This window comes from Epinephelus lanceolatus, chromosome 17, assembly GCF_041903045.1.
Source record: "Epinephelus lanceolatus isolate andai-2023 chromosome 17, ASM4190304v1, whole genome shotgun sequence".
In the NCBI taxonomy this organism is placed as follows: Eukaryota; Metazoa; Chordata; class Actinopteri; order Perciformes; family Serranidae; genus Epinephelus; species Epinephelus lanceolatus.
Window position 1 is genome coordinate 13,143,732 of NC_135750.1, and position 27,094 is coordinate 13,170,825.

Consider the following 27,094-nt stretch of genomic DNA (forward strand, 5'->3'; position numbering starts at 1 on the left):
TTATCGTTATTATTATTATTATTATTATTATTATTATCATGTAATTATTAAGTGCAGGAAATTCGGTTTGGTTTCAGTAAGAGATCTGAATATGTCTTTCACCACTGGCAGTGACGCGGACACCTAAAACTAAATTCTTCCGGGTCCTTTTTTTCCCCTCCACATGACATAATTTTCCGTTGCCTTATCAGAAAGGCAGAACGAGGAAGGAAGGGTGTGGACGCATTGTCCAACTGTGGCGAACCGAAAAAGTCGTCGTTTTCGCTGATATGAAAGTGGATATTTAGCCAGGCCTGCACTGAACCGTGGACATGGAGAAGATGGCGGCGTTTTGGCTTCTGTTTGCGGGGCTGAATTTCGCTCTGGCCGCAGATATACCGCAATACTTCATGAAGGGCGGCAAACTGACGCTGGAATTGAGGCCTCCATCTTCTGAACCGATCAGCTACATCCTGTGGAAGTTCCAGGGTAACCTGCTGGGTGAATGGGTGAAAGATAAGGTTGATTTGACCTATTACAGCACCTTTAAGGGCCGCACAACCCTGGACACAAACACTGGACGTCTGGAAATCAGCAGCATGACTAAAGCTGACGTTGGGTTGTATTCAGTGGAGATCAACAACAAGCTCCAGCCTGATCAATATAAGGCTGTGTTAATCAAAGCAGTCCCCAAGCCTGAGGTAGTAATAAGACCCTTGATATGTGGCTCTACCCCGGAGAGCTGTACTGCGACCTGTGACGGAGACACCACAGAAGCTGGACCCGTCACCTACAGCTGGAAGATGGGAGACGGAGAGTGGAAGGAGTCGGGGAAGAACATGGACATCACCAAGGCTGACACTGCGGATGTGAAGACCTTCTCCTGCCAGGTTAAGAACCCACTCGGTGAGAAAGAAAGTGAACGCAAAGACAACCCGCTCTTCGGGAAGGACGCGCCTGACGGCCTCGGTGCTGGGAGGATTGTGGGTATCTTTGTCGGTGTGGTCATCGGGGCTACGGCTGTTGCGGCTGCGGGGACGGGTGCGGCGTGGTATCTGAAGAAAGGCCCCTTCGAGAATCGAGGCAGCACTAGCCCTGATGCTGCAGCTGGACAGCCACTTAATGCTAACGGCACTCCAGACGAGGCCCCTAGAGCTGAAAATCGAGAGCAACCTAATGACACTGCAGCTGAGGGAGTTCCTCTCGAGACTCCAGCAGACCCAAGCGCTAACGGAGACCAAATCCCATGAAGTACTGGAGCTATATTCCCCATGGAGACACCATCAGATTTGTCCTCAGACTGCTTTTACTGCATACATGTCAAGACAACATTCATGTTTTTATTAGCACTCAAGCTGTGTGCATCATCAACTGTTACTGGCAGCAGATTTTCACACTGCTGTCCCAAAGCAGTGAAGCTGGTCTGACAACAGACACATGGTGTATTTGTGTGTAGGTATTTGCTCATGGGAGCTGGGCGGTGTAGAACAAAAGTAATTAGGAGATATAAAAGAAGGGAAGATAGATTTATTCAGTGCCAATTCAGCTACATTTCAGCCCTCAATTCGTAGGACAAACACACATGATCCAAAAAATATACGCCCAGCTCTGATAAAGCCATGCTTTATTATTTTTATTGTTTTGCTAGTGACCAGGGTGGACTGCAGGAAATACATATGAGGAAGTGTAATACTCTTAAGAGATGATGAGCTCAAGCTGAAAAAAAATGCTGATGGAGGTTGGAGACTAACTGAATGTGCCTTGTGTAAACATACTGGGCTTTTGAGACCAGCAACAGAAGCGAAAAGATGATGACTTTTAAGTGCATGGTCAAGGTTGATGCAGCAACTCATTTGGACCATCTGTATTTATGATATGAATAATCTGAAACAGTCTGCTTAAAGTTGTTTGGTAATCATATGTTTTTATACAGTGTTTTCTGTAATTTGTGCTCTTTTTAGCTTTTATCTGTGTTTTTATCCTCCTTTTCTTCAGTCAAGTATCTTCCTGTTTGCACTTCATGAATAAGATAAAGATGAGGAAAACAAGCTTTTAATGTCGCTGGTTTTTAATTTATTTTATTAGGCTTTTTAAAGATGGAGTGCCTTTTAAATAAATCTGTGGCTCTACTACGGAGACTGTACATATCTTTTATTTCTCTTATTCAGTGATCAAACAAGGAAACAAAAAACATGAGGAAAAGGGGTACATGTACATTTGAATTTATAAAAAAAATGTTTTTCAGGCAGTAGTTCAGTTTCATTTCATGCTCATACCGGTGTACATTTGCATTTATGGATTCAAAACTTAGCAAATAAAATGTGAAGATTTAAAGTAAAAACACGACGTCCATCCACATCTTTTTATTTTCATATAACAAAAATAACAACTACTGTGTGTAGATTAATTTCAGTCCCACACGACTTTTTAAAAACGTAGAATTAAACATGAAAACCAAAAATGCGTTTCCTGCAGAAACTGCGTGTGAATGTCGACAGCTGAATTTAATTCAAAAGCATCGCTGAAAATGCAGGAATGTAAAACAAATTACCTGACAGATCTGAAAATCAAGAAGCTGAACTGCATTAAATGAATAAGGTAGGAGCTGAAATACATCATAACGATGGTCGAAGAGCAAAACCTCCTATCTGAAAAATGCACACTGTTATTATGTGTCACAATACCGACAATACCTCACAAAATGCAGGTAGGAGGTTTCCCCACTTTTCCTGGGTCATTCTGCAGATGGGAGGTTTTGCACTTTGGCCAAAAGGTTTGTCCTGTTAAATGCATTCGTAGAATTAAAGTAGAAGTGTTTCTGTGCCAGTATTAGAGGATTCAGGATTCATACTTCACTTGTTGCACTGCGGACAGAATATTTGTCAGAACTTTCCAATTTATGTTCTCAAAGTGATCGCTGCAGTGGTGCGACGAGAAGCTGCAGGGCAATGTATTATATGTCTAAGAATGTTGTTACTGCTTTTGTCGTACTTTATTTTGCTGCCATTAAACAACACATTTGCCATAAACAAGCTCCACAATTTCAAACAGAAAAGCAGAAATCTTGTAATTCTCCTGAGCTTACACAAACATGTCAAATCAGTGGTTCAGTCCTGCTCTCATCATCGCAGAGACATTAAAATATGAGACCATTTCTTCCCACCCAACATCTGGAGACTCTTATCTATCTTCATGACTACATTAGATTATATAATAGTATCACTGTGTAATTCCCTGCTCTCTAAGAAAACATCCCTCTTCGCCTTTAGCTTATCTAAAATTCTGCTACTAGGATTTTGACTCAGTTAGGAAACCACACCTCACAGATCCTGGCTTCCTTCACTAGAGTAGATTTTAAGCTGTTACTAATTACTTACAAAGCCCTCAGAGGCCTCGTGCCAAGTTATCCGATCTGTTATTGTCCCTTCTCCCACCCTGAGATTAATTTACAAAAGTAATACAGCCTTTGTTGTCAGAGTTCCTAGACGTCAGTCAGAGTTGCAAACTCTGTCTCGTCTTTAAATCACTTTTAAAAAGCCACTTTTTATGAATTCCTTTTGGGTGATTTCACTTATGTTTTATGACATTGACGTGCAAAGTGTTTGGCTCTCTTGTGGTCTGTTTTTATTGTAAAGCACTTAAACTGTGTTTTGAAAGGTGCAATGAATAAAGTACAATATTATTAATCTGTCAGTGACTGTTCATTAGACACATCACTGCCATGCAACAGTCTCGAAGAACACGCAGGTCCTGCATCACTCAGATACTGTGCTTTATTCTCCTGCAGGCAAGTAAGGATTACTGAAGGGACCTACCTTGCACATGCCTGGAGCATGGGTGTGTAATTATGATAATAATCTTTATTTATAAGGCGCATTTCAAAACAGTTACAAAGCGCTTCACATGTCAGTAATTAAAACAGACAAGACATGAAAACAACAACTTTATAAAGAACTGATTAAAACACTTTAGTGTATAACTGAGGGAATAACAGACAGTCTAAATGAACTTAAAACTCAAGTAAATCATGAAAGGCTCTCTGATAAAGGTGTGTTTTAAGAAGGGACTTTAAAGAGATCACTGACTCTGTCCCTTTTAGTCTTCAGCCAGGCCTCTGGAATAGACAAAAGAGCTCTGCCTGAGGACCTCAAAGTACGTCCTGGTGTGCACGGCACTAAGAGACATAGACACAACATAGGATTTAGCAGTCCGCTAACTTGAATGAGGATAAAATTATTTAATCTTGTAGCTCTTCTAGACTTTACAAATCTTATCAGACTGAATGGAGTAAATCCTGATAGTGAAATTAGTCGTTTAACAGGGGTTGTGATGCTCAAAAATCGGCCTCATAGCCTGTGACACTTCCCGGGGGCCTGGTACCTGGTCCAAGGAAATAACAGTACCGCACCATACAGATGTTTCTTAAAGTTTTATTTCCATCCTTCAATCCTCCGCAGACACTGAAAACCACAAACATAAAAAACATAAAAACAAGATTTGAAATACAAATTTTTCTTAATTACTTGTAGAGTCTCTCAACAAATGTCCAGGATTTAGACGTGCCCAACAATAGCCTCTGACGTGAATTTTCTGATAATAGACAGGTCCCAAAAAGTTAGCACAAAAACAGAAAATATGCTCAAGTGTCCAAACAGGCCACTTAAACAAATATTATAATCAGATACAAAGCAAATAAAGGTGCAAAATGACAATTACCATGTGCGAGTCTTGGACCATGCAGAATATTAATATTTTGGGGTTGGTGTACTTCCTTTGCTCTGTAGCCATGTTAGCGCTCTCTCTAGTCATGTTGTGACCTATTACTCTTAATCTTAAGCGAGTTTCAGGTTTTGTTCTACGACATAAAACACGTCAGTAAATACCCTACTTGTGAATTTTGAAGCTTTTATGTGTCGTAAAAAAGGCGGTTGCTAACTAGTTGCTTAATACGACTACAAACCCTGTCGGGGACATTAAACGTCATCACCCCTGAACAGGCGAGAGTGCTGGCAGTCCGCCATTACAGCTTCTTATTTAGCTTAAACAGTCCGATTTCCCCATTATACAATGTTTTTAAAATAAAGCGGCTGAAATCAGTTGAAAGCTTAGTGGCGGTGACGTCAAGAGTCATGCGACTGCGGAGTAGTCATGTAGTCCGTAAAAGCCTAACGTTAGCTTTTTACTTCTGGCGATCGCATTTAAGATTCAAATGCGGTATGAAAGGTGTTCATATGTGAAGATTATCTCGCTGAACAAAACCTGTAAGTATCATAAACTTGTGTTAGCCACAGAGCTTATTTTCTGACATAATCCAAAACGCAATGCAAAAATCACATTCACTTTCTCTTCCGGGAACTAGCACTATGCTAAACTTCCGGGTTTAGACGTAAGCCCTGGCACACTCTATTGGTCCTCTGTTGGAGAGGTGGGGGGGCTTTTGATTATTTGTGCCCAGGGCCCCATTTTCTGATATTCCGCCCCTGTTTACAGGTAGTGGGATACTTTTAGGAATTCAGTGTGTGTGTAATGAAGTGACCTCGCTCATTTATCAACTGTGATATTAGTAAAACATTATTTTTGGACCACTTTGTCATAGAAAATTCATTTTATCTTGTACTTAATATTTGAGACGGTACCTGTCGTTATTTGCAAATGGACGCGGAAGTGAAACCGGAAGTGAGCGCGGATGATCCTCGCACATTACTGTCCTCTCTGGCGGTGATGCTAAACCAGAGAGCCGGCGCTTGGCCACCTTACCTGGAATGGATTTAGAGGAAGCTTTTCAAGTTGTCGGCGAGTTTGGACCTTACCAGAAGCGGGCGGTGTCTGTCCTTGTTCTGACACAGGTCAGCGAATTAAAAAATATGTGTTTTATAAATGCGAAACCAGAAATGCTCCTGCAAAACAGTCGTAGCGGAACAGAGGTAACGTTAACGCTACGTGGCTCTCAGGCTCCAACAGTAAACGGAGGGATGTTTAACGTTAAGCCTTTGAGTGTGAACCAACAAAATAACATTTATCTATAAAATACTTTTACGTTTGAGCTGTCACGGCTTGCTTTCAATTTAGCAAGGCTCAAGCTTCGAAAGTGCACTTCTCGAGATAGAGAACTTTGCACCAGACTTCATTCAAAAAACGGGATGATTAGTGTTGCCTTGTTTATAGGCAGGTTTAGAAATGAAGCAGCCCATATCTCGATGTACTTTACATATGTATTTGAGCAACTCATTAGTTCGGCATATCATAGAAAGAAATATTAGTAACGGAAGTATATTATTCCCGCGTTGTTTACTGAACAAAATAACACCCCCGCGCGTCGCATTCCTAACGTTACAGCGACAAGCACCGCAAAACATGATGACATTGTTTACATTTTTTACAATGGAAAATAGCTCTAAGGCACATTAAATGTATGCCGAATTTCTCACAAAAGCCTACAAATGTCCAAAAGGGTTGAAATAATTCCCTGTTATTCCTACATTGCCTCCAATATCAAATGTAATGGAAAATGAAGCAGTATTTTAATGAGGTTTGTCATAGAACAAATTTAACATTTACTAGAAGGCAATAGCTCACACGGATGTCAAACCTATGCCGAATTTATCACAACACCCCACATATTCCCGGATGGTTTTAAGTAAATTCCCACTTTCTCTGTATTGTCTCCAACATCAAATATAATCGTAAACTTTGGCGTATTGATATGACGTTTGTCAAAGAGAAGTGTTTACTGAAAGGAAATAGCACACAGGGATGCCAAAAGCAAGCCGAATTTATCACAACAGCCCACGTTTTCCCACATGGTTTAAAATAATTTCTTACTTGGTCTGTATTGTCACCGGTATCAAATTTAATTTTAAACATTTGCATTTTTAAATGAAGTTTGCCATAGCGCCCTTTATTGGTTAAGCTTGTAAACCCTAGTTGTCTTAAACCTAACCAAACTAAGTAAGGAGAGCTTTAAAATACTTTAGCAGGGGCGGAAATATTGCACTGGGGCCCCTAGGGTCAAGGGGCCTGTAGAAAGAGCAGGCCCTTGCAAGTGATTCTGATTGCCACCTTGGAAATATACCTGTGTTCAAAGATACTATGCACTAGGGCCCGTCATAATAGGGTCTACCTCTGTATCCAGGTCTCTTTATACATCCATGAGCCCAGCCAAACACTGGCTGTAGATAGGGCAATCCTCACTACTAGATGCCATTAAATCCCCTAAATTGGAGTTTCAGATGACAAATATTGCTGTCAGCCAGGTCTGAAACACAGAACATGGTCTAATCCTTTTTATGACGGGTGTGAACAGGTTTTTAGAGCATGCTGATAGTCGCAGTGGTGGTGATTGTAATATGATGCGTGTTATTTCTAGCAGAACTGTTTCTCAGCTGGTTGATACTGTGCTGATCTGTGTGTTTCAGGTGTACATGGCCTGTCAGTCCATGCTGATTGTTCTGATTGGATTCACACCACAGTATCGCATTGAACAGCAGGACGGTGTCCCATCCAACCAGCAGGAGCTCCTCCAACATGTCACCTTTACCGAGGACGTCGACTCCATAGTGACAGAGGTTAGGGAGCCAGAGTTCATGTTTACTCAGCAAAGACCTCTGATTCAGCATGTGTGCTTGTTTGGGTCCGTGAAGTCCACTGTCTCTGTGTTCCCCAGTGGTTTCTCATCAAGCAGCAGGCATATAAGGTCAGCCTAGCTGGATCATTGTTCTTCGCCGGGCTTCTGGTCGGGAACATCATCTTTGGGCCGCTCTCTGACAGGATCGGCAGGAGACCTGTCTACTTGACATGTGAGGAAAACCAAAGGCCACGATAAGTCAGATTTGTCTCAGTGAAGTTGTCCTGGAGCTGTTTGTTATTGTAGGGCCAGATGTTAAAATGTAGATTATTTAAGTTTTAGGCCTGTTTTGATTTTACAGATTTTAATTTACAGCTTTGAATTCATAGAAAATAACCACAATGTGGAGCTGCAAAATAGTTTTTTTCCCATGGTCATGAAATTCCTGGAAAAGTTATGATATATACAAATGTTTCTTCCGGGCCTGGAAATGGTTTGTAATTAACAAAATGTTTCGGAAAAGTTTTGCATATACATTGTTTTGGCTATTATTTAAAATGTGTTAAAAATACCAAAACATGTCTCAGTGTTACGCGACACATGTCCCTTGTATTACTAATTTAAAATCTAGTGTTGTTTAAACAACTGAAGGGACATGACAGCGGTTAACTTTGATGTATTACTTATCAGGAACACTCAGTTTCAGGCAAGGTTGCAAAACAAGTATTGGACATGCCTTTAAAACAAACATTTGTTCAACAAGAAAAAAATGCATACAAACTTGTCAAAACTATGAACTAAAGACACGTAAAAATGCATTGACATATATATATATGTATATGATCTTAGGTTTTAGATATCGTCTTACATTTTGAATATTGTAATATCGTAAGTGTTATAAAGGCTGTATTACAGTAAAGTGATGTAATTTCCTGATCTTACCAGAATGTTCCAGCTATTGTATTTTTTGCCTTCATCCATTATCGTATCTCTGTCAATATTGTTTCCTCTATCATACAACCGTTGAGTCAGGATGAGCTGCAGACTCAGTTTATCAACTTTCCCATAAATCCCTCATGATAACAACGATTCCAATGAGTTCTGTGCAGTGGAGAAGGAGTGCTGATTTTGGGTGGGCATTCTGTATCAGCAGATGTCCTGTTGTGAGGTGTTAAAAAAGAAAAAATGCATTGGTGCAGTTTTTTTCTTCACCAGCAAGTTGCCTAACTTTGTGTGCCTGCTGGACAGGAAGTGAGCAGTGGGTTTATCAGAGCTCACTGGAAAAATTGAGACTAAACCAGACTGCAAATGTGCAGTCAAACCAAAACAGAAATAGAAAGAGGCGTAAAGGGACAGTTCACCCCAAAATCAAAAATACATATATTTCTATATATCAGTAGTGCTGTTTATTAATCTAGATTGTTTTGGTGTGAGTTGCAGAGTGTTGGAGATATCAGCTGTACAGATGTCTGCCTTCGCTCAAATATAATGAAACTAGATGGCACTCAGCTTGTGGTGCTCAGAGTGGCAAAAAATACATTTTAAGAAACTCATCAGCAACGTCTCTTTCCAGATATCATGATCTGGTTACTCAAGATAATCCACAGACCTTGTTGTGAGCAGTTTCATGTTGGAACTATTTTCTTTCTACCAAACTACACCTTCCAGTTGTATCACTGCACAGAAAGAAGCGTGCATCTACTACTTAAGCCTAGTTCACATTACACGATTTTCACCCTGATTTTGCGTTGCGGAGACTATCATAATCTTTTGAGTGTTCATACCTGGCTACGTGTGTTTCTGTCAGTGGGAGTCTCGCCAACTGCGTCACCAAACTTGGAGACGACACATCTTCTGATATTCCTCCCAGTGCTGAATCAGATCTGCCTCCAGGGCCTGGGTTTAAAACAACGCGCTCCCTGTGATCCTGTGGACGCAGCCATTGTTGTTGTTGCTTGCCGACTTGTCAGTGTTGCCAGATCTCGGGAGAGAAACAAGCACCCAGGGCTATGGAAACAAGCCCAAAAGAAGCGACTATCATGCATTTAAATAACTTATTAAAGGGATATATATAGAGAAAGGCGACGTTTAGACAGCAAGCCCAAATAAGCAACGCCACTTTAGAAACAAGCCCAAAGTCGCGGCTAATGAGCGGACCTGGCAACAATGCGGCTTGTCCTCCTCACATTTCTTCCGTCCTCCTGCGAGCTGGCGTGGGATGTATCCCGCCTCTCATTGGCTGATGCTCTTTGTCAGTCGTGTCAGACCTCCAGTTTTCTAGCATGCCAGATATCCAGTCCCAGTCACAGACGAGGAGGTGACTTGCTCATAGGCTTGTTCACACATGAGGACTCGTCATGGCAGACTATCTGCCGACTCACCTCCGACCCAAGGTGGCTCTCAAGATCCTCTGCGACGTCAAAATCGCGGTGAAAATCGTGTAATGTGAACTAGGCTTTACTCACCTAGCACCACAGAGCTAGCTGACGTTACAGCTCAGCTGCGGAGGACACCAGTAATGTTTACATCTCGTGTCACGAGCGCGAGCCTCTCTCATCCATGAGTAGATGCAGACTTCCCTCTATGCAATGATGCGGTTGGCAGTTGTAGTTTGATGGAAAGAAAATAGTTCCTACATGAAACTGCTCACAACAAGGTCTGCGGATTATCTTCAGGAACCAGATCATGATTTCTGGAAAGAGACATTGCTGTTGAGTTTTTCAAATGTATTTTTTGGCGCTTTGAGCACCACAAGCTGAGTGCCATCTGGTTCCGTTGTATTGGAGGGAAGGCAGACATCTCTACGGCTGATATCTCCAACACTCGGCAGCTCACACTGAAACAATCTAGACTGATAAATGGCAGGCAAGGGGGGAAAAATATGTGTTTTTGATCTCTTTTAGTTGGTGAGAATACTTTGAAGGTTTATCTGCATTAAACCTTTGGTAACATGTTTTCTTTTTGGTTTTGTATTAACTTGAATATCAGTCAGATGGCATACATTACAATTGGCATACATAATAAAAATCCCCTCTTAATCCAGGACCCTGCTCCTCCTCGTTCTCCTCACCTCTGTCTGTGTCTCTCAGGTCTGTTTTTTGAGGTGGTCTTTGGTTACGTGACCGCCTTGGCCCCCAGCTATGAGGTCTTCGCCCTGTCTCGTTTCCTGGTGGGGCTGATGAACGGCGGCATCAATGTCTCCTGCTTCGTTCTCACTCAGGAGTACGTGGGCAAGTCCTACTGGGCCATGACTGGTATGTGAACACCAAAACAATCCCATCAGACATCACTTCATACGATGTCTTGGTTTTTTCTTGCTGCCAATTTAGCTGAATGTTTTTTGGTTATAGCTTTTAAAATAGGAGGATTTTAAAGTGAGTGTAGAGCTTAGTGATATCATATCAGATTGTAACGTAGCTGATTTTGGAAGGATTTAGTTGCAGGTTTGGGCTTGAACAGGCCATGCAGCTCTCACTCCATCCACAAAATGACCCTGCTTTGTCTTAACTGCGTGATATTTCTTTATTTCTCCAGGGACGTTAGTCAACATGAGTTTTGCAGTCGGCATCGCCCTGTTTGGAGCTCTGGGCTACCTCGTCCGGCCGTGGAGGAACCTGGCCATAGTCGCCAACTCATCTGGTGTCCTGTTCTTCCTGCTGTCTGTGTGAGTACAAACCTCAGAGAGATGAGTTCCTGCCCACATCCACATAATATTGAGACAAGTATGATGTACTAATGGCCTTTAAAAGCCTCTCTCTCTCGGGGGATGACTAAAACCCACAGAACAAATGGGATGGATTATTGTGTCAAGTGTGATCAGCACTGGTTTTGATGCAATGCGGGAATTTAAAGAATGTAAATAAAATGCAAATAAATCAGAATACAATAAATTTAACAAACTTAGGAGTTTTGCATCTTTGATCTTATTTTCTAAGATTCACATAAAGCTTTAAAAGACCAATAACCATTTCCAATCGTGCTTTTGTGTTTTATAAGCATTGCTGTGATGAAGTACACAACAAAAGTCCAGCTAAGGCTACTGTCCACCTCGGTGTCCTTAGCTGGAGGGTCCATGTTGACAGTGTATGCTCTCGGCTACAGCAAAGGCCTTATTTCTTAAGGTGTGGTGGATCAGAGGATTGTGTTTTTATGTTATCAGGCTGTCCTAGAGAGTGTTGTCGGGTATGGTCTGTCAGCATGGTGTGGGATACTGACGATGGAGTTAAAATCTAAACTTGCTTATCTGGTTCAAACAGCCATGAAGGTCATGGTTAGGAAGGAACACCAGTCCTTTTAGACACTGTGTGAGCAGTCTGTTCTCAAACAAGCACAGATAACACTGTCTGACTCTTCTCACATTCTCCAAGCTGAGTACGAGCTAATACCCTCGGGCAGACGATACAGAATGGTCAAATTTAAACTATATCGTTTTGAAAATTATTTTGTGCCAATCTCAGATAAGCTTTTATAATAATGATGTGTGATGCCTTCGGGTTGTGTTTTGCTTATGGTGCTCTGGTGTGTGCTGGTGTTATGTGCAATTTATGAGTGGCTGATGTGCAATATTGTTATGTATAGTATGTGTTTTTATAGCCTGGCGTTGCCAGACCCAGTTCGCAAAACGTGAATGGGTTTGGACTAGGGCTGCCACTATTAGTCGACTAATCGACTATTAAAATAATCGGTGACTATTTTAGTAGTCGACTAATCGGTTTGAGTCATTTTTCATAGAAAAGTACTATAAAAGTACCCCAAAATACTCTTACTGCAGCTTCTTACGTTCAGATATTGACAGCTTTACACACTCTCCCGTGACAGTGAACTAAAACCCTTTGGCATGAGTACGAAACAAGACATTAGATGACGTAATTTGGGTTTGGGCGAGACAGACCGACATTTTTCAACATTTTAACACATTTTTCGATTAAATTATTAGTTGACTAATTGAAGAAATAATCAACAGATTAGTCGACAATGAAAATAATCATTAGTGGCAGCCCTAGTTTGGACACGGAGTGTACATTTCCTCTATTCCCGAGGGGCAGTATCAACGGCTATCACTCAAAGTGCCCCTTCACGCAATTGGAAAGATGGAAAACCAATCAGAGTAAACGAAACGTGTGACGTAGGCTAGCACAACGCCACTGTAAACAGACCAGCAAGCAAGTGCAGCATGCAGCGGAGATGAGCTGTGATGATGTCTGGGAAAGAGTGTTGCCGTCTTTGTGGATTTCCTCCTCACTGTGGACTCCGAGTTGCATGGCTGTGATTCCCAGCTTGGTTGCCTCCCTGACCTGCTCCTCCATGAGAGCAACTAGCGGAGAAACAACAATAGCCACTGGGTTTTCACTGAGTCCCATCTTTTTCCCGATCAACGGAGCCAGTTGGTAAATTAAACTTTTACCAAACCCTGTAGGAAGGACGGCAAACACATCCTTTTTTCAATAAAAGCTTTCAGTGCAGCTGTTTGTTCTGCTTTTAAAGAAAATGTACATTCCAGTTCATTCAACAAATTTACCATCGCAGTTTCAAAATCTGTAGCCATGTTGGTTGTTTACTCCGCTCCTTGTCCCTCCTATTCTGATGACATGCCTGCCCCAAAGTAAAATAAACGGTTGTGATTGGCTCGGTAAGCTTTAACCGATGCCAGAATGCGCCTTTATGATTGCATGGCCAGACTGATCTGCAGAGCGAAATAGAATATGAGCTTGCGAGATTAGGATGGTTTCACCAGGCTAGTGTTTTTATGGTGTATGCTTTTCAATTCTTCTGGACTATTATTGTAAGGCAGCAATACTTGTGCAGCTCCTCAGTCCAAGACAAATATCCCTACAGGTACAATAAAGTATACCGCATAGTATTGTATTGTATCATGTTGTATCGTATCGTATCGTATCGTATTCATTTTTACACCACACAGGTATTAATAGAAACCAATAATTGCATGGAACTGAAGAAAAAAAATGCATAAAAAATCTAAACCTGTCAAACAAGTATTTAAAAATTAAAAAATAATCACCAAAGTAAGATATAAACACTGTGTTTTTAAGTTAAGGAGATAAAATTATAAACACACTGTTTTACTTTTCTCTAGTGCTTTTTTTGCATTTAGTAGTAGTAAAAATCTTAAGAGTGATCTAGTTGCTTACCATCGTGGTAATGTCATGAGTATTAATGAGCACTAGATGAATATTAAACAACCTCCACATTTCTGATGCATGTTTTTGGAAAAAGAATCTGCTGTTGTAAAAATGTAAATCTAATGCAACCCCAGTTTGTTAAAACAAAAAAACATTTGTGCCAATACAATAATCTCTTGCCTTCTCTCCTCCAGAGCTCTTCCAGAGTCTCCTCGTTGGCTGTATTCTCAGGGTCAGACGGAGCGAGCTGAAGAGGTAAAATATATTAATGGAAGTGTCATGTTGGGGGAGGTTGGGTGTCTATAAAGCTGCTGTGGTGCTTACGTTTATCATAGATTTAAATGTAGCATATAGAGCTTTTATCACTCAGAGAAAACAGCATTTTTTTTAAATCTTCACATCCTCTTACAACAGAATGAATTGTGGCAGAGAAGTCAGAAAATGTCCCTTTTTCCTGCTTGACTTATTACGTGTAATGCACAATGAGCTCTGGGAAGGTAGGACTTAGAAATTATAAGATGTTTGACTAAAATGACCACAGGAAGGTAATCTGCCAGGTAGGGTTGAAACGTGGTCAATTTTCTGATGGTTTTACCGTTTCAAATTTTGAGTTTCATTAAAATGGTTTTGATTACTGCCCTTTGAAAAAGTCAGAGCGGGTTTGTTTTGTTATAACCTTGTTTACAGAGAAGGCGTGCAGCAGGCAAACCCAGTAAGGCCACTGGTCCCTGATCCTTATCTTACAGATGCTTGAGCAAACAGTTATAAAGACAGGTTGTTTTTTATATTAAAGCATATTTGATATGATTTCATTTACACAAGTTATTGGATATGTTGTTATTGTAATGTTTATGCAAACAAAAGTGCTGCTAGTTATATTTTTTTGTTTTTTAATGTAAACCTTGGTGAAATGATTGCAGTCTGTGCATCAGTACTGTAATAATATCGATGACTGTGATTATCTGTAAGCTCTGTTTTAGTTTTCATGCTGTGTCATCTCTACTGCCAGGATTTAAACCATCTTACATTATCACACAGCATCAGAAACTCCTGAATTTTGCATCATTTTGAAACACTGTCCGATATTGTTCATCTCCTGTTTTCAGGTTCTGCGCTACATGGCGCTGAGGAACGGCAACACTGCAAACAACCTGATGCTGCAACGTGTCGGTGCTGCAAAGGCCGGTAACCGCAACAACAGGGGAGCGGGTGTCCTGCAGCTGGTGATCCATCCAGTCCTCCGTCTGAGGACCATGGTGCTCATGTTTGTCTGGTGAGTGTACCACCGCAGAAGAAGAGCAAAACATGCAAGCTGCTAAAACAAACTTAGGAAAGCAGAGTTGCTGGTTTAAATCCTGCTGCTACCACAGACTCAAATCAGAGCAACCACTAATACTTTAACTACAGTATTACTTCTACCAGCACTGCCAGAACTTCAAATAGAATTTCTGCTCATATTGAAACTACTAGAGCTAACCTGAATGCTTTGAACTTTAAAAGTGTCAATCCATGAAAGGAGGTGGCCAGTGTCAGCCACAAATGAGGCCAGTGTTTTCAGCAGGTGAGATGAATTGCTGATGGTTGTCTGTGACTGTCAACTGTAGAGAAGCCCTTGATTTGCATGTAGAGATGAGGCCCGACCGGCGGCGTTCTGAGTTATTAATAACTCACAGAACACACTCTCCTTCCCTCTCTGATAGTCTCTCTGACACAAACACACACAGCGGTGGCGTTAAGTCCTTTATTTCCACAGTATAGCCCCGTTTCCACCAAACACTTTCGGTATGGTACCTTTGGAACCAATAGTAACCCTTCAGACATGGTACCTAGGCCCTAGGGTTTCCACCACAAACAGTACTCTTAAATGTGGGCGGGGTTGTTGTCACTGTATTTCCTCATTACCGGTGACACAGATGGAAGTCAGCACCTCATTTATCGTCCACAGAACGAGGCTGCACGCCCACATTTTCAGAACAAACTAAAACAGGCTGTAGTGAGAGTCTCTCTCCATGGGATCTTTAAAAATAGCTGGTTTGTGCATTTAGTCCTTCTCAGGGTCACATTGTGATGACGTCACAGATTTTAAATCGATTTCCTCGGCTCAAGGAAAGTTTTAAAAATATAAAACCTCCAAGGATCAAAAAGTCATGTGAGAAAGAGTCATAATTGACCTTGTTTGCAGTTCGAGGTGTCCTGTCAACATGTTTACTGTGAGCAGGCTGTGAGCAGGAACTGTTGACGGACTGTTAAAGGACTGTGTTTCTTTTATTGATCGTTATGCTGTACAAAAAAACCTATCTAACACTGACAAACGCATCTCTACATGTCCACAACTAAAAAAACTTTTGTCTGACTCAACCCTGTGGACTGTTTTTTGCTTTATCACGGCTGCTAAAGATCCAAAACAGACTTTTGACTTCAACCTTTTCTAACAGTTTCATTTTCTGTCCAGTTAGCTGCCTCAGTGAGCTTCAAGACTTGAAAAATATGTTGTTTTTTTTTTCTTTTCTTAGCGGAGTAAATCCGTTCAGTTTGTCAGTTTGATGGTACTCTAGATGTTCCCACAGGTCAAACAGTTGTAGTGATTTCTGCTGCACAGTTGGCAGTAAACAAACTCCCCTGGGGGAAAAGACGGCGCAGGATGTGCCTCTGGAGACAGGGAAAAAAACAAGATAAATGTCAAGGAGCAGTTAAGTGTCTGTGAGTTCAGTCACCAGAAACTATTAAGATACTACCAGAAACCAGAAACACAGCATGTATTTACTTACCTGCTGTGTGTGTGTGTGTGTGTGTGTGTGTGTGTGTGTGTGTGTACATGTGTGTGTTTCAGGTATGCCTGCAGTCTGGTGTACTATGGTCTGACTCTGGGGGCCAGTGACACATCTGGTAGCCGTTATGTCAATGTAGCCATGTACGGCCTGGTGGAGCTGCCTGCCTACCCACTCTGCATATACTTCATCAACAAACACTGGTGAGACACACGCACACACACAGTGACAACCCAGTGTGACACCTGATACTTGCAGCTCACACCTCCATGTTTGGTCTTCCCGTTTGGGGGAGTTGTTAGTGTATGCTGAGTATTAAAACCTTGTATCTCTAGGTATTTGAGGTTTTATTTTCTGATTTGTTAACTTTATGCAGTTCTTTTTACGTATTGGTTCGTATTTCTGTGTAGTATACAGAGTATGCCACTAGTGTTCAGTGCAAGGATAGAAACCAAGTGGCAACCTTTGGGGCTGAAAAATGAGGCCAACTCTGAAGTGCCAAAAACTGCAGTTCCTCTAACGGCCACTTGAGGCTGACTCCAGAAGCGAGTTAATCCCCATAAACCCCCATGTTAAAAAACCCAACTTTATGGCAGAAATAAACATGTTTACAGCCTGGTACGAAAAACAGTTTTGGTCTGTACAGCTGATTTGAACATTTATGACAAGGCTCAAAGATACATATAATTAAAGGCAGGGCCGTTTTGTGTCCTCGGCTTCTCAGTCAAATCTGCCCCTCGCTCCAACCACCAACCTCCATCCACCCTCTCGCCCAAATATGGTCACCTCTGACTCCAAAAAGTCAAGGTGGTGACTGCTGTAATTCTAAACTCAAGGCTTCCAAACGGGATTACAAATACCAATGGGTGACGTCACGGTAGCTATGTCCATTATTGTTAAGGTCTATTATAGAAATGCCACCGCAGAAATGTCAGAAAGGTTACATTTGAGTGTTTTTTGCCGTCCAATCTTGTGGAAAATGCACATGGAGCAGTGCAGAGAGAGAAACAGGACCAATAATGCATGGAGGCAAATAAGTGAGGAGGTTATACTGTGCAGCCAGTTTCAGGAAATACTTTGTTTGTATTATGGGTCCTTGATAAGTTGGAAAGTTTTGAAGTTTTGTCCATGAAGATGTGTGGGAGCCTGTGAGTAGAGCTGTGTTACATTCATCAGTCTGTCAGCTAATATGTTGTTATGCTAACTTCCTGTGGGACGGTGCACACAGTCAGTCCGAAATCTGCCATAAAAGTTCAGTTTTTCAATGTACTGGAGGCAAATCCCAACCGAAAAAAAGAGGTTCTCTTTGGAGTGAATGGACTTCTGTTTGACCTGCACACATACACAGAGCTGTGTGGAAACGAGGCATGAGTCTGCTGATTTGTACGTGTAGATATGTTCATTAGCTGCCTTCATCTGATCTTGTTTTTGTCAACTTTGTGTCTATGGCTTGAGAAAATGTTAAAGGCTTGAGGCAGATAATGTTGTGAGGTGTCCAGGATGAAGCATGCACTGATGAGTTGTTGTTGTGTCCTGTCCTCCAGGGCTGGGAGGAGGAAAAGCATGGCCAGCTTCCTGTGTCTGGCTGGCTCCGCCTGCCTCTGCACCATGTTCATCCCTGAAAACACAGGTGAGACACTGGCGGCTACGTTTACGTGCACACTAATATTATGAACATCACTATTCATGCATTCAGAATGTGCGTTGAAATAGTGTTTTTTACCGCAGTTTGTGACACACAGCCTCTTGCCTGTTTACAGTCGGCTCTGTGCATTGTCATGGATGCATTGTACACAAACCAACTCGCCAACAGTTGTCAGGGCTGTGTGTGGAGATGCAAAATAAAAGCTTTGATGACAGCAGGATTTAGATATTTGCAAATATTGCAACACTGACCTGTTCAGGGAGGTGGTTGTAGGAATGAAAGAGGGAGACTGTGTTGGCACGGTCGAACAAGGCCTGTTTTGATGCAAGAAACAAAATGACAAGTAGCTCCAGCTGTTCTACTTTTCCATTAAGCAGAGTATCAGTGTCTGTCTTGTATTAAGAGCAAAAACGAGACTATTTTATGCATTTAAACGTACTCAGTGACACTCACTCGCACAGAGGAATATACCTCTGAGCACAGCTGAAGTGGGTTTAAATATGGATGAAACACACCCAGCAGGTCCTGACCAGTTGAACATGTCGAGTAATTCAAACCAGCTGTTCTCTGAGGCTGATGTAACTATGTTGCACTACCACAGTGTCAGCCAGCTGTCATCAAACCAGCAGTCTCACTACAGTGTCAGTGAAATACTGGAAAAATATGTGACACAAGTAACTTCTTACTTCTTTGTTAGTTCACAGAGATTTTAATAGGCATTTCATAGCAGAGGGGCTTTTACAGGAAGTGATGATTCATCAAGTTGTGTTTGTGGCAACACCCAAACTCTGATTTTAACTTGTCCATCCAGTCTTCACTTTACTTTGGGTTTTAAACGAATGCTCTTATCTCAGACCACCTGAAATCAATTCCACATTTGATTAAAGGGACAGTGCGGATATTTTGAAGTGGGGTTGTATAGTGTTCTTAACCACAATTAAGAAGTATTGGTGTAATGTACTGCTGTGGACGAGAGCAGCAGCACAACATATTAGCCAGCTAAAAAAAATCAATATCATTTTAACATACACTATTTTCTCCTCCAAACTGGGGGCGTGCCGACTGCCATCTACTGCAGGTAATACACTGACTTTGGATAAATACCTCACACAACCCCTCTTCAAAAGATCTGAACTATCTCTTTAAGATTAGTTTGGATTAAATATAGACTAGAACTAACTGTTCAGGGGTGAGCTGTAGTTTTCAGAGATTGCTATGACTCCTAGAAATCATTATCCTGGGGTTTTAGCCGGCTTCTGTTGCCCTACTGTGATGTATTCTAGGGTTACAGATTTCCACAATAAACACAAATGTAAAAGGCCTGCAGCGTCCGAACTCCAGAGATTTGTAAGAATGGTAGCTGCCGCTCCTGTGGACCAAAATACTGATTAAGCTATGAATTATTGTCCTGAGTCCCGTCAAACATTTGCTCCGCGTTGTGTGGTCAGCGCTGGTTAATTTGTGCCTGCAGGGACGTTGCTGAGCGTTACGTCGTTGGCGCTTCTGGGAAAACTAATGGTCAGTGCAGCGTTCAACATCGCCTACGTCTACACCTCTGAACTCTACCCAACTGTTATCAGGTAAACTAACCACTCACAATCTGCATGTTGAATTATTCACACATACATCATGCTGTCTGAAGTTGACCCAGTGTGCCTTTATTTATTTCAGGAACGCTGGTTTGGGTGTTTGTTCCATGTCGTGCAGAGTTGGAGGAATCCTCGCACCGTTTGTTCCTTCCATGGTAAGAGGGTGTTTGTTTGCAGCTTAATAATAGTTCACATTTTCTCTTGGCAAAACATGAGCCAGCACCAGAAAGCACTTTATCTGTTTCTTTATGACATGAAATATATGACATTCATTGACCTTCATTACGAGCCAGAAGGAGTGGGTGGGGACATAAAACTAGAGGGTAAATTAGTCTTAAATGGATAGTTTGGTTCTTTGTAAGTGGGATTATATGGGGGATTTATCCAAATTCAGTGTATCACTTACAGTAGATGTCAGTCGGCATGTCCCCAGTTTGGGGAAGCAGGCTGGAGTCTGAGGGGAAGCTAAAAACAACAAAAAGTATTTCAACCAGCTGAAAAATCAATATCCGATAAGGTGTACGCCATATTTTAAATATTTTCACCGCTTTACCTTACCATCAGACAGTGATTTCCGATGGGGAACTGAAGCCATTATATTGCTTCCCTTAAAGCTAGACTCCATTGAGAAAAGCAATAATTTAACATCACTGAAGTCAGAAGCTGCTGTTCTACCGTTGCCTCTATTACTTATTTTGTTTGTGCTATTGTGTGACTTTGGCATTTAAAAGGGTTGGTTCAGAGTCATTAAAGTCACAGAATGGCACAAACTAACTCACTGATTGAGGCTTCTGTGTTGAGCAAGCTAAAATGACTCTTTTTGTCAATGGAGTCTGGTGGTTTTGACGAGAGTATAGATGTGGAAGTAAAGCTGTTGAGGGCTTCCCCATCAGAACCAGGTGTTTGTGGCAAGGGGTGAAAATACTCTCAATACAGCACACACTTAAAGTGTCATTGAGTTTTTGGGTGGCTAAAATAAGTTTTGCTGCAGCCCTCCAGCCACAGCAGCATGTTGCTTAGCTTCTGTGTAGTCACGACTGCTGCTTCTTGAAACTGAGGGCGTGCCGACTGATATCTACTGTGTGTAATGCACTACTATGGAAAGTACCTCAAACAACCCCACTTAAAGATATCTGAACTTTCCCTTCATAATATATTCAGAAATTATGTTCACACCTTTTACTGTTGAAGTATAATTTACATGTGCATCAGTCAACATAGGAGGCAGGTACATGACCTGCATGTTGTGTTTACAATACAAACCTGGCACCTGCCTTTAAAAATTCCTTTAACATGACACTTTAAATGAAGTACATAATATTACATTCACTCCTACATGAGACTTTCCAACAGCATACGTGGTGAAAGATGTTAACAGCAGAAGTTTCCCCTTTGAATGAGTTAACATCACCTCAGTTAACCCCTGTGGGCAGTTGGTGTGACGTGAACCTTGTGTTACAGTGACGCCTAGTGGTGGTAAAGGTGAACCAAAATCTCAAGGCACACCTGTATTTATATCTGTGCACAACAGCCTCTATAATGTGTGTTATCACTCTTATAGCGACGTAAATGATTGTTTTAATTTACTAATATCAAACAAGAATTGACAACCAACTGTTAGTCATGAAATATTTATTAACAAGATGCATCAAGAATCCATTTTAAACTTTTTAAAATGACATCAAAGCACCAATAACACAACCATTTAAATGGGAAATAATGTAAGATAATGTAATGTGTCGCATGAACGGCAACAAATAGTTCCCCAGGAAGTTTTTTTTAAATTAAACTAAATTAAATTACATTTTTTAGGTAGTTTGCCTCTTTCTCACGAAATTGGTGCACACAACAGACCGATACACTCAATAAAAAACTCCTTCATAACTATTTGTACAGGCCCAGTTGACTATTGCAATGATAATGTGTGGGTATTCCAAAATCCTGCGGCACACCTGGATTTGCACCTGGATTTTTTGAATGTTCTATGAATTTGTCATTTAACACATATAAACAAGTACTGTAAAGACGGTCTTTTCATAAAGCCAGACTGCCTATGCAGTAGAAGACACAAATACTTTTGATACTGGTGCTCCATAAACAGAGAAAACAGATTAAAAGGGCTGTGGCCTTGGCTTTGCTCAAGAGGAAGGAAACCTACAACTGCCAGAATACACTGACGTAGTGTTTCCCACCCAGAAACAATCTGGCGGCCGGCTGGTAACAAATGATCTCTTATAGAAATCAGGGTTCCTTTACAGTACATTCCCTCACATTACCCACAGTGTTATGGTACAAAGCTGGGTGAAAGTGTCCCTTTAAGTGGCTTTCCAACACAACTCTTACAACACAGGTTTTTCAGAAATATTAATTGTTCACTTGTGTGTTTTTCTGATGTCATTGTCTCTGCCTTTGTGTGTGTGTTGCAGCGGGCTCTCCACACGTCCATGCCCTTCACTGTGTTCTGTCTGAGCGGCCTGTCTGCAGGCTGCCTGGGCCTCCTGCTGCCTGAAACCCTCAACAGACCTGCAGCAGAGACTCTGGAGGAGCTCAGCAGCCCGACCCACAGCCGAGTGCTGGAGAGCAAGGTGACGCAACACGGCACATTCATCCAAACCACACTGCACTGTCATGCACACAGCACAGGAAACTGAGGTAGATGCTAAGTGAAATTGTGTTGTAGCGTCCTGCCTGCGAGAGGCTGCTGGAAGTGGGATTCTATTCTTTATGTTTTAAGCTATTGTGTTTCATTAGTGTGTCATGTTTTAATTGTGCAGGGTTGGTTGCTTCTGCGAACTTCTTTTCCCCCGCATCTTTGGAGCCATATCTAGCACACAACACACAGTTCATTGTATTATTTGCAGTTCCTGTTGAAAGTGTAGATTGAGCTTTTTCTGTGTGGTTTCTTTGGAGTCTCTAACCGAGTTTTCCTCAGCAACTTTTTGCCGTGCAGGGTTTGTTTCGACATCCTTGAATATGACGTTGGACGCGACCACAGCTAGAAACATTGATGCGTGTAGATGATGTGATCCTCATAGTTAACTAATCACTCACTCCTGGACCCTCCCCCTCTCTCACACACATTGGCCTACACTGGTGGACTCGCTCCACGCCTCCAAATTTGCCGGCCGCACAAGAGCATGCAGTTGTAAAGAATACCCACACTGACACCAAAAATAGTCACAAAATGCGGCCATTCAGAAGCAGACTGGAGCCCTGTAATCAAAAGTAGAATGCATTGATTTGCAAAGAGATCTATTTTCAATTAAATAAAGTACAAAGACAAGATGTTTTGTAGTCTGGGGTCGCTGTCGTCGTATTTTACAACCAACACACAGTCTGGAAGCCGCCCACTGGCCCACTGGCACTGTCTGCTTGTGTCTCCTGGTCTTTTTACTGTTGCGTCCTTAATCAGAGTGTGCGCCGTGTGCTCAGCCACTCACTGCACGGTGAGGCGGGGTAGGCCAATAAACAGGAAGACAAACATACATGTCTTACTTTTCTTTTTTGTTCCCCCAGGCTCTTTTATATGAAGATGACAAATGAAAAATCAAAGCACAAATGAAGCCAGCGGCCTCCAGTCGTCATCACCGGAGCAGCTCAGAGCAGCGGCACAGATTGTCCTCACCTCATTCCTTAATATGGAACTACTGCCTCAAAAAACGGTGAACTGACCTTTTAAATTAACTTGAGGGACTGATCACCGTGTTTACGTCTGTGAAATCTGACATTTCAACTGGGGTGTGGGAAGTAGATGCTGCCTTCAGAGAGTGTGCGTAACGGACCAGACGGTTCCTCATGTATGTAATTTTACAGAAACAGTTTTAAGAGTTGACCCCGATCCTTTTATTTAATTTCCTGAATATCGTCATGGTGCTTGTGCCTTACTCGGAGGTTGACAGCCGAGAGAGGCAGCAAAGATATGACTGAACTGATTCATGACTGCCATTACATTTCAGAGATGGCGGGAGGTTGGAAAACCAAACTTGTCGCCAGCGACAGTTCCCAAAACAGAGTTATCTGACATGACGCCACACATTTTTAGTTTACACATGTGCAGTTTTTCTTAAAATACAGTGAAGTTAGAATTTTTTAGGAGTGTATTTATTTCCAGGAGGAAATGAGCCCGATGCTCTTGTGTCTCTGGCAGTGTCTCTAGCTCCGTCCTGTACACATGCTAAAGTGTTAGCATGCAGTTGCTAAGAGTAGACACACACTAATTGGGGAATGTTTACAGATTTGATTGGGTACAACGTTAGCTGTTGTCATGGGAACAGGAGCTGAGTTTGACACATGTTGTCAAAATTAAAATCTAGCTGAATGTTTTTTTGGGTGTCCGACACTGTAAAAGGTCACAGTACATGTTCAAACCTGTGACTATGAGTATGTTGACATGCACGGTTTTCAAAGCAAGTTGACCCTTTTCCAGTTGACCTATTATGTCTCAGACCAAACAATCAACAAACAAGTGAGCTACGGTTAGATAGCGGCAAACTGGTACCATGGTGGACAACTGTACAGCTCTGTTCATTTCGTACGTCAGAAAACGCACAGCTCTGGATGTAGATTTCGCCATGTTGTTACTGACTTCTTCTTCTTCTGTCAGGCATTTAATGCTATTCGACTTCTGGGAAGAATTCAACTCCCAATTACATTACCTAGGTGTGTTAGTCCGACTTTGACAAATTCAATTTAGTGTGATTACAGTCGGACTAAAATGTTTATATGTATTTTAAAAGTCTGGTTTTAGTCGGACTAAGACAATAAATAGATTTTCTCTAATGTCGTGTAAACATACTGACTGAAACTAAGTCCTTGTCAAGCAAGAGTGACGATTCTCACTTGACCAATCAATGGACTGCACAAACTGAACTCAGCTGAACAGGACTGCTTGGTGAAAACCAGAGTCTTGACGCCAAGCACATTACCCTGCTGATCCATCAGGGCACCGTCATACAGGACGTAGTTTTAAGTTTTCTGTGCAGCAGGTTTCACTCATCAGAGTTTTAGCTCTTTGTGTAGATGACAGGAAAACCCGTCACTTTTTTAGCAATAGAGTTTAAGTTATACATTCTTGTGGTATAGAGGTGAAGTCAGAGTTTACCTTTGTTCTACTTCGATTGGTGGATAGTGATCCCCTGAACAGAAAACTAACTGGAGACTCTCAGACATATATACATTTTGAAAGATCTTGTTATCCCAGTTGGATGTGACACAAGTTCTTTAGAGACATTAGGGACCAATATGAATCTCTTGTAGGTTATTTAAATCAGAGGGCACTAACAGAGATCAAATTTTCACGAGCCTTTATTACAGTTAAATTAGGGCGACAACACTGGACACAACTTTATCACTCTTAAACTGTACCGTGCTAGCAAGAAATATAAATGAATAAGTAACAAGCAAAGAAAATAAAACACAATGCCCGGCAGTCAGCTTTTTAATAAACTCATCAAAGCTTTAATCATTTCATCATCATTTGATGCAAAATCATGCAACACTACAGCCTGAGGGTCGGTCACGAGCTGAAGGTGGGAGTTTTTGGACCTTGTGGGGAAATCAGTATTATTGTGTAGGTCAGATTTTTTTTTTTTTTACTTCAACTTTATTACTATTATTATCCCGAAGGAAAGGAAATGTGATCCGCAGCAGGCATCGAGACACCAGAAATACATAAAGTACAACATCAGAAACAAATACAAAACTGACTGCATGAAGAGAAGCTGGTGACAAGTGGGTCCAATACAAGTCAGTCATTTCACCCCCAGCTGTGGGCTGAGTTATGTTTATTTTCTCTTATCATGTATGGAGGGGTTTAAAGGCCAAAACTAAAATATAAATGATTATCTAATTAAATGCTTAAACAGATGAATAAATGTATAAATATATTGCTGGACAAGTTTGACAAGAAGAAACATAGCGACGCTGGTTCTGTTGAGCGGGGTGCAGCAGTTTTTCTGCGTCAATAGAGCGACAAGAATGAATTTGGACAAAAAAAGAAAATTATGCTTTTGACCGATGTCTGAGCCCCATTTTAACATCACATTTCACCACCCCTTAGCATCCTCATGTGCACTGCAATGCACAGAAGGACATTTCCTGTGATCTTTTCTGGCCAACAATAATTCATTTCAATTTAAAAATACATCAGCAACCAGCTTATCTTTGTTTTTTTCCCAAATCTGTTTAACGTTAAAACAGAACTAAGGAGGAAGCAAATCTGGTTCAAGTTAATAATCTGACATTTGAGTGACTCCTTCTTTACAACAGTGGTTCCCAACTGGTTGGTCCCGCTCCAAAAGCGGGTCCTGAGGGTATTCTGAATGGACCACAAGTGACTCACAAATGTTTTAAATCTGTAAAACCATACCTTATTTTGAAGTACAGTGAATTTCTGGCACAGAGCTTTTACTTTGAAGTGCCGTTTTCTGCTTTAGAGTGAGTGACTAATGGTCAGCTCTATGACAGAGACAGCAAACAAGCCCAATGACACGGCCAAACGCACGGACTGGTGCAGCCACGGACCCCGTGGCTGCACCAGTTGGGAATCACTGCTTTATAACATGTAAAGCAATAAAATGTGATGCTTAATTGTCACCATTAGTAAATAAATCACAAATTTAATATAATAATTATATAATTTTTCATTTATTTAAGCATTTAATTATATAATTATTGATGTATTTATATATTTAGTTTTGGCCCTTAAAACCCTCCATAAACCTAAAAGTCTGTGTGTGTGTTTATGTGCGTTTTGGATGCAGTCTTTGCCTCTTAACGAATCTGTAATTGATGAAAAGACTCAGACACACATTTATGTAAAAGAGTAAACAGAATTTACAGTGTCAGCAGCAAAGCAAGAGGTGCTAACAGAAATCAACCTTCAGTCAAAACCACCACTCTTCTTCTTCTGTGTGTGTGCGTCAAATGATTTTATCACTGCCGTCTGTGCCTTTAACTCCTATGTAAGATATAATTTAGATGTAAATAGAGATATGAAGATATTAGTTGACTGAGATGTTTTATATGACATCATTTTGTATGGTGTATACAATCATGCTATTACAGTGTGTGCTATGTAGACGATGTAAAATGTCTCTGGGTCCTTAAGATTTTAAACAATCTATTTATGCTGAAGTCAGTAAACGGTTGAAAAATCCAGTTCTTGTTTCGTTCACTATGATGACACTAAGGTGGATGCAGAACATACTGTTGTTTATACAATTAAAGTTTGTGTCTCCTAACACTTCCCAGTGTCATTTTCTCATTCTGTCATAGTTCAACTTTTTTATCAGCCAATAGAAAGAGCCTGGTTTTGATGTTAAAGTCAACCCATAATTCAATACACGGGTCACTATGAAACATGCACATACATTTACTTACTGTACTAATCACAAATTTAAGTTACTTCT

At 41.3% G+C, this 27,094-nt stretch overlaps 2 protein-coding genes across 2 annotated transcripts; both read left to right on the plus strand.

Annotated features, from left to right (window-relative positions):
• The first annotated feature begins 174 nt into the window (after window positions 1–174).
• On the plus strand, window positions 175–3,667 carry LOC117248557 (SLAM family member 9-like). Its single transcript, XM_033613755.2, has one exon. The coding sequence runs from the start codon at window positions 312–314 to the stop codon at window positions 1,227–1,229; it is 918 nt and encodes a 305-aa protein (XP_033469646.2). The 5' UTR covers window positions 175–311; the 3' UTR covers window positions 1,230–3,667.
• A 2,012-nt stretch (window positions 3,668–5,679) lies between these two features.
• slc22a15 (solute carrier family 22 member 15) lies at window positions 5,680–26,928 on the plus strand. Its single transcript, XM_033612924.2, has 13 exons — window positions 5,680–5,825; window positions 7,395–7,544; window positions 7,643–7,775; window positions 10,633–10,797; window positions 11,078–11,207; window positions 13,878–13,938; window positions 14,790–14,956; window positions 16,514–16,654; window positions 17,996–18,081; window positions 19,568–19,676; window positions 19,768–19,840; window positions 22,112–22,270; window positions 23,202–26,928. The coding sequence occupies exons 1-13, from the start codon at window positions 5,742–5,744 to the stop codon at window positions 23,226–23,228; spliced, it is 1,485 nt and encodes a 494-aa protein (XP_033468815.1). The 5' UTR covers window positions 5,680–5,741; the 3' UTR covers window positions 23,229–26,928.
• Window positions 26,929–27,094: the final 166 nt, after the last annotated feature.